Source organism: Culex pipiens, chromosome 3 (genome assembly GCF_016801865.2).
Source record: "Culex pipiens pallens isolate TS chromosome 3, TS_CPP_V2, whole genome shotgun sequence".
NCBI classification, from domain to species: domain Eukaryota; kingdom Metazoa; phylum Arthropoda; class Insecta; order Diptera; family Culicidae; genus Culex; species Culex pipiens.
The window spans coordinates 50,158,948-50,173,334 of NC_068939.1; the positions used below are offsets into that span (position 1 = coordinate 50,158,948).

The following is a 14,387-nucleotide window of genomic DNA, read 5'->3' on the forward strand; positions in this document are numbered from 1 at the left end:
GTTTTGTGTGCGTTTTTTGTTGGGTTTGTTCACTCTTTTTTTCCTGCCACAGTCACTGAAGAAAAGGCACTTTCTCACTTTAAGGTGATCGCAAATACACGAGTACATGTTAGGAGTAACTTAAACAAAAATCAAGCGTGCAGAGTTATTTCTTCACATATCGCAAGCCTTAATTTAGAACGAAACAGAAAACTCAAAAGCGGTAAAACGAACGATTAGGTAGACTTGACTTGGGCCGGAATCTGGGGCAAACCGAACTCGTCCACCAAAATTCCGTCCTTGTTGGTGACGCTGTCCGCGCCCGGTTCCTTATCCGGGGCAGCCGGAGCCTTCACCACGTCGTCCAGATAGCTGGTGTCGTCGTCCAGCGCGATCTCATCGCCGAGCGCGTCCAGCTCCGCCTGCAGCTCGTCGTCGTCAATTTCCGGCATGCCGTAGGCGCGGCCCATCGCGTCCTGCACCTCTTCGGCCTGCTCCAGCATATCGGCCATGTCGTCCTGGATGTCCTCGATCTCTTCGATGTTGATCTTTTTGAACTCTTTCTTCATCGACTTCATGCCGTCCTTCATGGCCGCGACCGTCGCGTGGGTGTCCTTTAGGGTCTGCGCCGCAAAATTGGCCTGCTCCATGTTGTACGACTGGTTGCGCAGGTTCTCCACCTGGCTCTCGTACCTACGAGGAAGTTGCACGTTCAAAACATTTTTCAATATTCCTTAAAATCACAATACTCACTGCTTTCGCTGCTTCAGTACCCGCAGCGCCTTGGCCTTGACGGCGTTCTTGGCCGGACCCTCGCGCATCTTGGCCATCTGGTCCTTGTACTTCCGCAGCTCGGCATCGAGCGTTTTGACCTTGCCGTCGATCGTATCGGCGCGCGCATCGACCTGGAAGAATCAAATTGAGTCAATTAATTTCCCCTCCAAGGACAGGTGCACGATACACTAAATTTTGGGATGAGTCATACTGAGGCAGAGATTGCGTTTTAAATATTTAAAATTATCACGCTGCTTACCCCCTGAATACAGTCGTTGATGCTTGGGCCGGGCTCTTTGGGTTTGGATTTGCCGAATAGACGGTTCATTTTGTAAAATTTCCTTTAAATATCAATTAAAATGCTTAAAATGTTGACTGATGAAAATTTTCCACACAAAGTTTTGTTTACTTCTGTTTTGCGTTTCAGCTGTCAGAGAAAAACGCACAATGAAAAAAAAAAGACACGTTGAGGAAGAAACTAGTCATTTACTCATCGTTAGAGTAATGTGCACGTTAATTTGTGTTACCGGTTTCTAATTTGTAATGCTACATAAAATTAAATTTTGGGTACAGAAATTATTTAAAAAAAAAAATATTAAAAAAGTTCTTTTTCTCAACTGGAACTGGGACGTGGAGAGAGTGGAAATGGGAAATATACAAAAGCCTGCACTAGGTTTAAAACTAGGTACGCAGATGAAAAGAATGGTTTCAGATATATTGTCTTTTGCAAGAAGTAACATAACCAAACTTTTCGGTACCCTCAGCAAACGTCAAATCAATACAAAATTGCGGCCGGATCTTTTTCCGGATCTCTCCCGGAAAAGAACCGGCAGCAATTTTGTACGGTTTGACGTTTGCTGAGGGTGCCTAAAAAAGGTAAACAAATCACTTCGTGCATCAGCCAATAGATTACGTACATGGTAAGGAACTGATCGAAACTCATTGGCAGCAACGGTAGCGAATGCAAGCCCGAGAGGGTGAAGAAAAGTCCCATGAAAACGCTCCCTGCCGTTTGTAAATCTGGGTTTTGAACCCATTTCTTTTGAGCAGCATTCAGAACCATAATAAATAAATACTCGTTTTTCATGAAACCCTCAAGAAAATGTGATCTTGAACGAGCTCTGGACTTTATTTTGATATAGGCCAAACAACCAGTTGAGTTGAAAATATCTCGATTAAATTTTCAAAAGGTCCTATCTGCATAGGAAACCCATGAGGGATTGGTTGTTTTGAAAATTTAATCTAGATATATTCTATTTTGATTCTATTCTTGTTCGTTCAATAGTACGAACTGTTGTTAGATTTTCTAGCGATGGCCGAACGTGCAAGCAAAATCTTGTGAACCACCCCAAGTCAAGTTGACACTTCGGAGATTTTTGTGAAATAAAATAAAATAAAAAGATTCTAAGTAATCAAAAAATCAAAATAGTAAAGTTAAAACAATTGGGTCCTCGATTGGGTCCTAAAATGAAGTTTAAATTTGTGATATTATTGCTAATAACGATAAAGCTTATTTTTCTGAGTACAATGACCCTTTGAACGACCACAAAGGATTTAAAATGGATTTTTAATTGAAATTTAAAAATTAACTTCATGGTCCTTCTTGACAGAAAAGGTCCTACTTGACAGCTCGTTCCAAGGGGACCATAGTTTATCAATCGAAAAAATGGTGTCTATAGTAATTTTTTTTTGCAATAAAAAAAGTGATTAGAAATGGTTTTTAATCGTGTTTTTTACCGTTGTACATAAAAATTGACTAGGGCTTTAGTACCCAATAAACAGACATTTAAAAATTGAAAAATTTAGGAGTCAGACTTAAGAATTGTAAAAAAGAAAGAATTGGAATAAACAAAAATACTGGAAATCAAAAATTCTAAAACTCTTAAATTCCGAAATTTTTATAATTTTTATTTGTTGAATTCTAAAATGCCGCCGAACTGTTGTTAGATTTTCTAGCGTTGGTCGAACGGGCAAGCAAAATCGTGTGAACCCAATGTGAACCACACAAGGCTTTTCCAGGATGGAGGACCCCCCCCCCCCCAAGAAAAGTTGACAGTTCGGAGGTTTTTGTAATGAAAAAAATAAAATAGCAAGATTCTAAATAATCAAAAAATCAAGATAGTAAAGTTAAAACAATTAACAGACATTTAAAAATTTAAAAATTGAGAAGTCAGACTTAAGAATTGTAAAAAAGAAAGAATTGGAATAAACAAAAATACTGGTAATCAAAAATTCTAAAACTCTTAAATTCCCAATTTTTTATAAATTTTAATTGATGAATTCTAAAATGCCGCCAGAAAATCAGATTTTTTGGAGTCATATATTTGGTCAAAACATATTCCTTGAATTTAGAATTTTTAATCTTAGATTTTTTAAATGTTTGATTCATTGTTCTTTTCGAGGTTTTTTAAATATGAAATTTCAATTTCTTAACAAATTCCAATTGGGTCCTAAAATTAAGCTTAAACCGCAGATATTATTTTTTCACAACGATAAACCTTTTTTCTTAATATTCAGAAAAAATATGAATCAAGAGTTGAAAAAAAAATCAACAACAAGTTGAATGAACTACCTAATTATTTTGTATGCACTTCGGAAGAAACCGGTCAAGAAAAATTCAAATGGGCAGCAGCGGTAGCGAAAGCAAGCCAGAGAGGGTTAAGAAAAGCCCCAAGAAAACGTTCCCTCTCTTTTTTTCTCCCGTTCGTAAAGCTGTTTCTTGTCCCTCTTTTTTTTGAAGAGCATACCGGCCCTAAAAATGGAGCGAAGATACAATCTTTGAAAAAAAAAAAAAAAACGGAATCGACGTAACACCTTATAATTTGGCCCTCTTAAACCTTGCGGTTTCGTCAACGGATCCACAGGCGTGTATCGTTCTTTTTGCGACAAGACTCCGCCTCCCGGGTCTCCTAAGTGTGAAGGTATGGCACGGGGAGAGGGCACCGAATACCTATACTAACACTTAGAATTTTTGCGTCTGCCTCGGGATTCGAACCGGCGACCTCTGGATTGTGAGTCCAGTGCGCGGTCCGATTGATCCACACAGGGAGACAACAAAGATATTCAGTTGTATAAATCGTATTTGAGTCAATTTAATGCTGCGTGTACGTTCACATTGATTCAGCACCAAAAAGAGTTTATTCGCATGAAAAGTGACCCTTTTTTCACAAACGTACAACGCGCTGACAACAACAGCGCGAGTGTTGCATCAGCTGTCAAAGCAACGAAACTTCTTTTCTTTCTGCTTCGTTTCTCGCAAATTTTGCTTTAGTCACCGATTCGCGTTTCACCCTCCCGTCACGAATTAGCTTTGGATTAATTGATTAAATTAGTTTACCTGGTGAAAATTGTCACGCGTAATTGACTGCTAGTCGCAAGACAAAATTAATCGTTGAACGGCGAATGACACCGAAATTTGGGCCAGATTAACGACGGTAGGAATTTGCGAAAATCTTCCCCGCGGGCCCACTAGTTAAGCATCAAAACAAGCACGCAGTTATTCGGGATGGTTCTAGAATCAACGACCGATTAAAGTTGTCTGCGGATGAGATAGTTTGGGCTTAAATTGTACAATTTGAAATTTAGTTGGTTGGCTTCCAGATGTAGGTTTATCGATTTTCTTTTTAAATTTTATTATTGACACAATCGGCTGGTGAGAACGGGAAAAAAGGACTCGGCCACCTGTCGGAAGGTTGCCTCAAAACCCGAAAAGCTATCAAGCCGCAAATATGTTTCGAAATTTTGTTCGTGTGTTTGTATGTTTCGATAACACACGAGATGCTTCTTATCTTTAGGCAAAAACCGCAATCAACAAAAAAAAAAAATAGTTCTAGAAGTTAAGTGGGTTGAGTAAGTTAACAGTGATTCTTCTCTGTATTTTGTAGACGCAGACGGTAGAAGCAGGATGGCCCTTTACTGCTGGGGCAGCACGGTCCACGGCGAGCTCGGCCTGGGCGGAATCGAAGAAGAGCAGGTGAGAACCAATTCACCAAATACCTTTCTTAAAAGTCAGCGAATGGCCAAGAGATTTATTTGGAGACTCGGCTCTTGGAACTGCAGGTCTCTAAACTTTTTGGGTTTCGAATTCGCTATGGTCAATGAGTTGCAAGCTCGCAACTGGATTGGCCATGTTAGCTGACCAATTCTAGGTTTTTCCTGAGCAGCGGCATGTACAAGAAGCTGGGTATCGCCAAGATGCAGAATCGCGTATTCGGCGACCAGCCAGCGAATGTGCAAGTTGAGAGTAAGAGGCCGTTTCAACTACAGCATTATCAACGTGCACTGCCCCCACGAAGAAAAACCGATGATGAGAAAAAATATTCTATGCGCCGCGTAGTACGACGGATGTCTGCGGCAGAATGTGCAAATCAGCGCTCGGTTCGTAAGGGGGAAATGTTTTGACCGACAACAAAAGCTAAGAAAGCCTACACATAGTCACGAACGAAAACGACAACCGCTGCCGAAGAATGATAGTCAGGAGCACCCATTTTCCTCGAAAGGACATTCACAAAGCCACCTGACCAATGGACAAAAACGCAAAGCGACGGAATATTGACTCAGACAACTACCTAGTTGGAATTGACATGCACTAAAAGCTGCCGACGGTGTTCAACCAACGCCAAAGCTGGCGAGCCTCTCCGTACAACATCGCGTGTCTGGAGAACGGTGATGTGGCCACAGTTATGTGTAGCGAATCTGCCAGTTGAGAAGGAACTTGGCGCAGCCTCGCTCGAGGGTGGTTGGAGCCCCATGCGCTCTGCCACACTGAGTAGTACGGTCCGAATCAGTCGAAATGATAAGTACGACGACGAGTGCCAATGGATTTCCGCCGAGAAGAAGATTGCGCAAAAATGTAGCATTTAGTCCGAGCTAACGAAACGCGGAAGTTTTACGAGAAGGTGAACCGGACCCACAAAGGCTTCATGCCGTGAGCCGACGTGTGCAGGGACAATGCGGGAAACCTGATCGTGAACAAAAGGGAGGTGTGGGATAGGTGGAAGCAGTACTTCAACGAGCACCTCAACGGCGATGAAGCGAATGGAGGCGGCGTTGGAGTCGACCCGCAGCCGATGAACAGTTCCCAGCACCTGATCTGGAGAAGGTGAAGAGAGAGATCAGGAAGCTAAAGAACAACGTAGCGGCCGGCAAGGATAGGTTACCCAGTGAGCTCTTCAAATATGGAGGAGAAACTGGCGATTTTCAAGATCTGTGAGGAGGAGAAGCTTGTTGAGCAGTGGATTGATGATGTCGTCCCACCTCGTGGGGCCAGACGACCACGAGCAGCAATAGCAGATTATGCACGAGTGCGGATTCCCGGACAAACTGACTCGACTGATCAAGGCTACCTTGGAAGATGTGATGTGTCACGTACGTGCTTCAGAAGAGTTGGCGAAACCCTTCGGATCAATTTGTGGGTTTCGGCATGGTGATGGCATCGATAAAAGTTGAGCTTAAACTAACTAATAATTTGACAATTTTGCATTTTTTCGAAATCGAACTGGTTGATGCTCTGTTCTGTTCGAAATAAATTCATCCTACATTGGCTACTCCTTTCCAATTCCAGGTCATGACGCCGCGTGAAATGGACTGGAGCCAGGCGGCGAACGTGCAGCAGGCCGCCTGCGGGGGCTCCCACACGCTGCTGTTGACCAAGGACGGCAAGCTGTACACGTGCGGCAACAACGACCACGGCCAGCTCGGCCACGACACCAACAACTTACCGAACAAGCGGCCACGTATGTCTCAGTTTAGTATGTGACACTTTTGGCGCCCCAACTTCACACTTTCTCTTCTTTTTACTCACCCCCTTTTAGTGTAGCTTTCGGTCTTTTAACACTTTTAAGGAAATGTAACGACTCCCCCGAGGGTAGCTCGATTAATCGCGTTCTCTTTTCAATTCAGAATTCATCAGTGCGCTGGAGAACTACATCGTAACGCAGGTCAGCTGCGGGCTGTCCCACTCGCTGGCCCTCACCAACTGGGGCCAGCTGTTCAGCTGGGGATCGAACGCGACCGGCCAGCTGGGCCATGATCTGGACATGGTGAGCTACCCGGCCCCGCGGATGATCAAATCGATCGCAACGAAGACGGTGGTCCAGATCAGCTGCGGTCATTCACACTGCCTGGCTCTCACCAACAGTGGCGAGCTGTTCGCGTGGGGTGCCAACGAGTACGGTCAGCTGGGCCTGGGGACCACCGGTAAGAAGGTCCCAACGGCTACGCTCGTCAAATCGCTGGCCGGCATTCCGATTGCATTTATCGCCTGCGGCGGAAATCACAGCTTTGCCGTTTCCAAGTGAGTTCTTTCGAATTACATCAATCACAAGTTCAAACGTTGTCTCCGCCTAGATCCGGCGCCATCTTCGGCTGGGGCAAGAACACCTTTGGCCAGCTCGGCCTGAACGATCTCGACTCGCGGTGCTATCCGACGCAGCTGAAAACGCTGCGAAGTTTAGGCGTGCGGTACATCAGCTGCGGGGACGACTTCTCCGTGTTTCTAACGCAGGAAGGCGGAGTGTTCACCTGTGGGTTGGGTACCTTTGGACAGCTGGGCCATGGGACGCACGGTAACGAGATACTGCCGCGGATGGTGTTCGAGCTGATGGGCAGCAAGATTACGCAGATCGCGTGCGGACGGAAGCACACGCTGGCGTTCGTGCCGTCGCGCGGCAAGGTGTACGGGTTCGGGCTGGGAGGAGTCGGCCAGCTGGGCGTGGGATCGAGCGTGAGCTTCAACACGCCGCAGATCGTGCGGGGACCGTGGGTGAGTAGTTGGATTTTGGTGTAGCGATTGGTGACCAGTGGGTGTGTTCGATATCGGTGGGAGGGATATCGTGGTCAAGCAAGAAACAACCCATATGTCCTGTACAAATCGACATCCGACATCACTACATTCAAGATTCGCTGGAACAAGGTGTGGTGAAGCTGGAGTGCGTGAGCAAAAACATCCAGATTATAATGATCTCAGCAAGCCGTTGCTGGAAGAAAGGGAAAAAAACGTTACGGAGGCCTTGGGGATGAAACGGTTTCTGAACCAACCCGTGTTGGACCGAGCAGCAGCACAATGATAGACCTCTTTTTTCGAATATGGAAGGTGGAAACGCACGTATCTTGGAGTTGCTGAAAATGTTCGACCATGAAACAGTACGAATCTACATCGTAATAAGCAGCATTCACCTGTCCGAACGCAACAAGACCGAATTGAAGCCGGTATTTAAAAGTAGACCCAAACGACTGGTATGGAGATCATCTTAAAATGCTGGAAACCGTAAGAGACAACGCCTACCGGAAGTTTCAAGATCACCAGCCAATGGTTGGGATGCGTACAAACGATGCAGAAAACACTTCGTCAACCAAATTCGCGTATCAAAGAACTAGTTACTCGTCAATCAACAGTGAACTCAAGAGCTGCGATCGGGACTCGAAAAACTTTTGAAGTCACTGATACGGCTAGGCTTCTGAACAACTCCTTTGTTCGGAGTGTGGAAAAGATACATAAAGGGATTCCACTAACGACATTTACGCCTGTAAAAGGAGTGGCGAAACTAGATGAGCTGATGAGTGAGTTTGAGCCTAAGAAACCTGATGGAAACAGTGCGGTCCCTGACGGATTGTGCTGGAATTGGAAATGTCACAAAACGGGTCATGATGGTTGATTTGGACGTGGTTGCAGTATATCTGTTGGATATCGTGAACAAATCACTGACACGAGATGAATTTCCAGACGCATGGAAGAAGACTTTAGTTGATGGCGTTCATTAGCCGAACTGGTGTGCTACTGAAAGAACATTCTGGCTTCCGGAAGCATCATTCGTGTGAATCGGTGATGAATCTCCTGTTGCAGAAGTGTAAGCAGGGCATTGAAGAAGAAAGCATTGTTCTTTCAGTCTTAGTGGATTTGAAGCGTGCCTTCCAAACCATTTACAGAAAGAAACTGATAGGTGTTCTGAAGAAAAGCGGAATTCGTGGTGCGAAGTTGAAATGGTTTATCAGTTTATCCGGTTGTCTAGGTAAACCGGAAGCAGGTAACGAGCGAGCGCGTTCTCGTCAGAAAGTAGTCAATCTTGAAGTACCAATCGAATACAACACCCTTGTTTTTGTTTTTCGTATGAAGGAATGGATGGCACCACAATACTTGGCGGAAACCATGGTACGCGGAACGGATATCCATGAGCATGACACTAGAGGAGCTGATGATCTCAGATTGCAGAACTGCACTACCAGCTTCAAGAGGATGTAAAGACAACAACCAACATCAACGAGTTTAAACTGAGCTGCAAGGAGTCTGTAAGGCAATGGCCGTTCGAGTAAAAGTGATCCACGACGGTACTGTGACGACGAGCTCGTTATGACGGTCGGCCATCTTCATTATAGGTACACATTTGCATGGGATCTTTTTGGTCAGCACATGATAAATCTGATCAAAAGTAACGCGAATCATAAACGGAAGTGAAGTTACGATTACAGGACACACTCAAAGCACGAACTACCAGCTTCTCGCCGTACTAAGACACATGACGAACTACGGACACCACAACCTTGACGCCTGTTGACTTTTAAGTGTGTAGTAAATTTGTAGAATTTCGTTCAATAAATTTCGCGAAAGGGATAATAACGGCGCGAAGTTTGAATCGTTCCAGATCGATGCGGCCCAGTCGACGCTGATCGTCGGCAAGATCTTCTCCGGCGGAGACCGGTGCTTCGTGTCGTTGCTCAGCGATGCGAGCGCCGGTGAGGCGTGCGGTTCGGCTGACTTCCGCCTCTACAGCCCGGACACGCAAATCATGTCGTTGACGGCCGACGCGAGTCGGGAGTTGGCCGCGGTGCAGGCCGAGCAGACGCTGGATATGGACCTGATATCGCTGGTGGAGACGGTGTTCAAGAGTTTGGCGTGTTTCAACGCGTCTTGGCTGTTGCCGAATTACGAACACTTTTGCTGCACTTCGAAGCATCCGGGGGTTGACGTGGGGGCGGCCGAGGAGACGTTTGAGTGCATCCGGAAGATCGAGCATGACACGCTGAAGCAGTTGATTTGGGAGGCGATATCGACGGAGTTGTTAAGTTCGCTGGTTGCGTCGCCGGCGGACGTGGAGACGTTGAGGGTGTATCTGACGCTGCCAATGTATCACGAGTTTATAAATGCTAAGAACTACGCCAAGTTGCATTCGCCGTTCAGCCAAGCGGTTCAGAGCTTGCAGAAAATTCCGCTGAAGATTGTGACGCAGTGGTGGTCGAACCAGACGAAGGAGTACTTTGAGCGGTTGTTGGAGAATTTTAAGAATGTGGTGCTGTACATAATGGAGTTCAAGTTCCCGAAGGTGGTCGGTGGGGACACGCGGCAGGAGATCCGGTACGAGCCGAACCTGGCCGCGATGCTGAATCTAATGGCGATGCTGTACAAAATCAACCATACCCTGCGAATCGAAAAGCTGCCTTACGAACAATTCCACGTCAACGAGATCGACGACATGTTCGACATCCGGTTGGACTACGTGCGGTGGGTGTCGGACACCAACGGGACGTACTTTTCGCTGTGCAATTACCCGTTTGTGTTCAACGCGGCGGCCAAAACGCTGCTTCTGCAGACGGATCAGTCGCTCCAGATGCATCAGGCCATGCAGAGCTCGGTCAACCAGACGGGCATTCTGGCGATGTTCCTTCCCGAGGTACAGACCATTGCGCAGTACATTGTGCTGAACGTGACGCGGGACAACATCGTCCAGGACACGATCCGTGAACTGGCACAGTACACGGCGAACGACTTGAAGAAACCGATCAAGATTCGGTTTCACGGCGAGGAAGCCGAAGACGCGGGTGGAGTGCGGAAGGAGTTCTTCATGCTGCTGTTGAGGGACATTCTCGACCCCAAGTACGGCATGTTCAAGACGTTCGAGGACAGCCAATCGATTTGGTTCACCGAAGATTACTTCGAGAACGAGGACGCCATGTTTGCGCTGATTGGAATCCTGTGCGGGCTGGCGATCTACAACTTTACCATCATCAACCTTCCGTTCCCGCTGGCACTGTACAAGAAACTGCTCGGCGAGGAGGTTGACATTAAAGATCTGCGCGATCTTTCGCCCATGATGGCGCAATCGATGCAGGCCATCCTGGACTACGCCGAGTCGGACCTGGAGGAGGTGTTCGATGTGACGTTCTCCACGACGCGGGACTACTTTGGCGAGATGCAGACGATCGAGCTGAAGCCGGGCGGCGAGCGGATAAGAGTCACTCAGGATAACAAGTAAGTTTTTGCGCCCACTTGCAAACCAAGCTCACTGCTAACATCCCCCAACCTTCCAGACAAGAGTTCGTCCAGCTGTACATCGACTACGTGCTGAACAAGTCCGTCGAGAAGTCGTTCAACCAGTTCCGGTTCGGCTTCATGAAGGTGTGCGGCGGCCGCGTCCTCAAGCTCTTCAAGGCGCACGAGCTGATGGCGGTCATCATCGGCAACCAGGAGTACGACTGGATCGCGCTGGAGGAGAACGCCGAGTACAAGAACGGCTACCAGTCCGGCGATCTGCAGATTCGCTGGTTCTGGGAAGTCTTCCACGAGCTACCCCTGGAGGAGAAGAAAAAGTTCCTGCTTTTCCTCACCGGCTGTGACCGCATCCCGATTCAGGGCATGAAGGCGATCAAGGTAAGATCTACCCCCATCAATTTCTACCCCGTGATGAAACCTCCAAACTCTTGCCGGTAGATCTTCATCCAGCCCACCCCGGACGACAAGTTCCTGCCGGTGGCGCACACCTGCTTCAACCTGCTGGACCTGCCGCGGTACTCGACGAAGGAGAAGCTGCGCTACAAGCTGCTGCAAGCGATCCAGCAAACGCAGGGCTTCAGTCTGGTGTAATGCGTGAGCCAAATCTCACACGGACGTGATTTTGCGTTGCTTACGAGACTAAAATCTGAACAAAATTGTAAGTAAAATATATGGGCATGAAAGGCTTTCGTGAAAAGCGAAAAAACTCTACAAAATTGCAGCCAAGTGCAAGCTTTTCTCACGCCATCGATGTATGCAAGCTTTAACCAATTATAGCGGTAGTGTTTGGTAAGGTTGGGTGGGTTGTGTAACGATTAAAAAAAATAATAATTAACGACTGAAATTTCCCGCTCCACCTTCTCACTCTTATAGGTAAGAACCGGCGTAGGCATGAAGAAGTCAATTATAAAGTTTTACTGTAGAGATTGTTTCTTTGATTTGTTGCAAAAATGAGCCTTCTCGGAACCTAACAAACTAAAAAATATATATGAACTGGAATGTTGCTAATTAAATTAAAACTGCAATACATATAATGATTTTTTAACAAAGTCGAATGCCTAATTTCTTGAATTATTAATTTTCAAACGATATGATGTTTCCGCCCGGGGTGGTTCGGTTAGAATACCTCAACTGATCAAGAACACACCATTTTGCGATGCAGTTGTTGATTAGTTGTGTAATTAAGATAGAATGTTTATAAAATGAGTTGTTTGTTAGAGTCAGTTATACTATAACACGATACAAAATAAAACGCTTATTTTTTATTTCAAACGATTTGGTTGCAGTTGGTCAAGTAAAACATATTCGAAAATCCCTATTCTAATTTATTCTTTTTATTAGTATTTCAATAAATTTTATTTATTTTTCTCTTTTATCTCTTCTTTGTGAAAGTTTTCCTATACCCGATGAAATTTTCTCAAATTAAAGGTTTTTTTTATAGGTTTTAATCCGTGGAACAACTTTGTAGAACATCGCAAAGCGCTAGGAATTTATCCCGGAAAGATACAGGTAAATTTTTAGAGCACGTTATAACTTTTTCCCATACTCCAAAAAATATCCTGTATCTTTCCGGGAGTCAGCGATTGTCCACGCTCCATACAACAAATATTTATTTTGTATGGAAATTGTCCACGAAGGGGTGGGAGGGGAGGGGGCGGGTCCACGTAGTTTATGGATGGTCCTGTACGATTTTTTACATGGATTTTTTTTTAATTCGGGGTGAAATTACACTGCCGCTCTAATCGAGCCCGTCCCATGTGTAAAAACAGCAAGCCGAGAAAAACGCATGTCAAATTTGTCCCGCCCATAAGGCTACGTATTAGAATTTCACGAAAAAGTGGATTTTCTTCGGTTTTCTAGAACAAAGTACTAAATTTTATTGGTTTTTCTGATATTTACATGATTTCGAACAAAACTGCATCATTTTCTCAAAATTGACGAAATTACATATGGGACGGACTAGCTTCCGTCCGAAGTAAATTCACTTTTTCGAGAAATTCTTACACGTAACCTTATAACCAGTACAGTTATTCCACATATTCGGAACAGTATACTAAGTAGTTTCCTGTAAGTTTTTTGAAAACTTTTTCTTACTCTTGTCTATTCCATAGTTATAAGTAATAATTTTTCGATTGAATTACGATGTAAAACACAGCTGAAAGGAACACCAAAACTCTGTTGTGTACCTAAATGAACTCACTGTAACTTGATTATTCACAAATAAAACCGAATTGAATTGAATATACTAAGTAGTTAGCAAACTTTATATTCAATCCAAATTATTTTTTTATCAGTCAAGGATGCCTATTTGGAGTTGGGAGACTGGATTTATGGTGATTTGTCAACAAATAACAGTATTTATGTAAATTTTTCGAACGGTATACAAACTTTTTTGTTGCACGTTTTTTGATTTTTGTAATAGTATTTATTATAGAACATTTTAAAGGAATCATCTTTTCATGAGCTTTTTGTAGCAAAATGTTCGGCCTGAGTTTCCGAACAAAACGTAGTACTTGGTTTCTGTCAAACTTTAAATTGTTTGCATGTTTCATCACAAAATGTGAATAGTGCCCAAGGGGTGTGAATACTTTTTTTACATTCTGTATTAGCGCTATATATAAAGCGGAATCATAAAGAAAAACTCGTCTATTTGTATTCATATAGTAATGCATTCTTCTAAAACGCTCAACCAAACCACAATTTTTGTACTGTTTTACAGTTTGACAAATAACATTCAAAAGGGGAAATTCTGGAAATGCAAAAAAAAAAAAGGAATTCAACTCGTTTCCAAACTTGATTTTTTCAGCACTCATCATATTAATGCAACTCGGTAAACCTCGTTGAGTAAATGTACGACTCGGGCTGAGAAAGCTCCATTTTGCTACTTGTGGCATAAACTTCTTATATCATGGCTCAAATTTCAATAGAATTGAATCGTGTGAATTCAAAATGATCGGAGCGATTCAGCGAGTGTAGTTTCCAAACTTCACGTTTAACATTCCAACGCCCAAGGCTCCGAAAAAGTTGGAACGGTAACTTCAACTCAATGGTTCTCGGGCATAACTCAACCAATCAAGATGGTTCTTCTTTCCAGTGATTAGTTAGGATGTCTAGATCATTCTAGAACTTTGCAGAACTTAATTTGGTCAAATCTGTAATTTTTGCGAACAAAAACATCGTTCCAACTTTTTTTTTCGCGTATAAAAAAAAAATCGCCAAAAAATCCGCGGAGGCAGTCTTTTTAAAAAAGGTGGAACGCTGTTTTCGGTCGCAGAAATTATAGATTTGTTCAAATCAAGTTCTGCAAAATTTTAGGATCATCTGGACATTCTTACAAATCACTGGAAACAAGAATCGTCCCGATTGGTTG

General features: G+C 44.3%; 2 protein-coding genes across 4 annotated transcripts; one reads left to right on the forward strand and one right to left on the reverse strand.

Annotated features, from left to right (window-relative positions):
- Positions 1–70: 70 nt before the first annotated feature.
- On the reverse strand, positions 71–1,178 carry LOC120413181 (charged multivesicular body protein 5). Its single transcript, XM_039573894.2, has 3 exons — positions 1,013–1,178; positions 733–884; positions 71–672 (listed from the first exon to the last, which is right to left on the reverse strand). The coding sequence occupies exons 1-3, from the start codon at positions 1,079–1,081 to the stop codon at positions 216–218; spliced, it is 678 nt and encodes a 225-aa protein (XP_039429828.1). The 5' UTR covers positions 1,082–1,178; the 3' UTR covers positions 71–215.
- Positions 1,179–4,029: 2,851 nt separating this feature from the next.
- LOC120413177 (probable E3 ubiquitin-protein ligase HERC4) lies at positions 4,030–12,292 on the forward strand. 3 transcript variants are annotated; one of them, XM_039573889.2, is made up of 8 exons: positions 4,030–4,187; positions 4,638–4,726; positions 6,317–6,503; positions 6,655–7,048; positions 7,102–7,516; positions 9,378–10,996; positions 11,056–11,395; positions 11,456–12,292. In XM_039573889.2, the coding sequence occupies exons 2-8, from the start codon at positions 4,658–4,660 to the stop codon at positions 11,606–11,608; spliced, it is 3,177 nt and encodes a 1,058-aa protein (XP_039429823.1). In that variant the 5' UTR covers positions 4,030–4,187; positions 4,638–4,657; the 3' UTR covers positions 11,609–12,292. The 3 variants fall into 3 exon arrangements, with proteins under 3 accessions (XP_039429823.1, XP_039429824.1, XP_039429825.1); XM_039573890.2 differs by having other exon boundaries at positions 4,037–4,187; positions 9,393–10,996; XM_039573891.2 differs by having other exon boundaries at positions 4,037–4,187; positions 6,317–6,488.
- Positions 12,293–14,387: the final 2,095 nt, after the last annotated feature.

Bases quoted from the DNA above. Each gene is read 5' to 3' on its own strand.
- LOC120413177 (XM_039573889.2), top strand. From the start codon at position 4,658: ATGGCCCTTTACTGCTGGGGCAGCACGGTCCACGGCGAGCTCGGCCTG. The intron at 7,049-7,101 runs GTGAGTTCTTTC...GTCTCCGCCTAG, and splicing joins CACAGCTTTGCCGTTTCCAA to ATCCGGCGCCATCTTCGGCT. The intron at 7,517-9,377 runs GTGAGTAGTTGG...AACGGCGCGAAG, and splicing joins AGATCGTGCGGGGACCGTGG to TTTGAATCGTTCCAGATCGA.
- LOC120413181 (XM_039573894.2), bottom strand. From the start codon at position 1,081: ATGAACCGTCTATTCGGCAAATCCAAACCCAAAGAGCCCGGCCCAAGC. The intron at 885-1,012 runs GTAAGCAGCGTG...TGATTCTTCCAG, and splicing joins TCAACGACTGTATTCAGGGG to GTCGATGCGCGCGCCGATAC. The intron at 673-732 runs GTGAGTATTGTG...ACTTCCTCGTAG, and splicing joins GTACTGAAGCAGCGAAAGCA to GTACGAGAGCCAGGTGGAGA.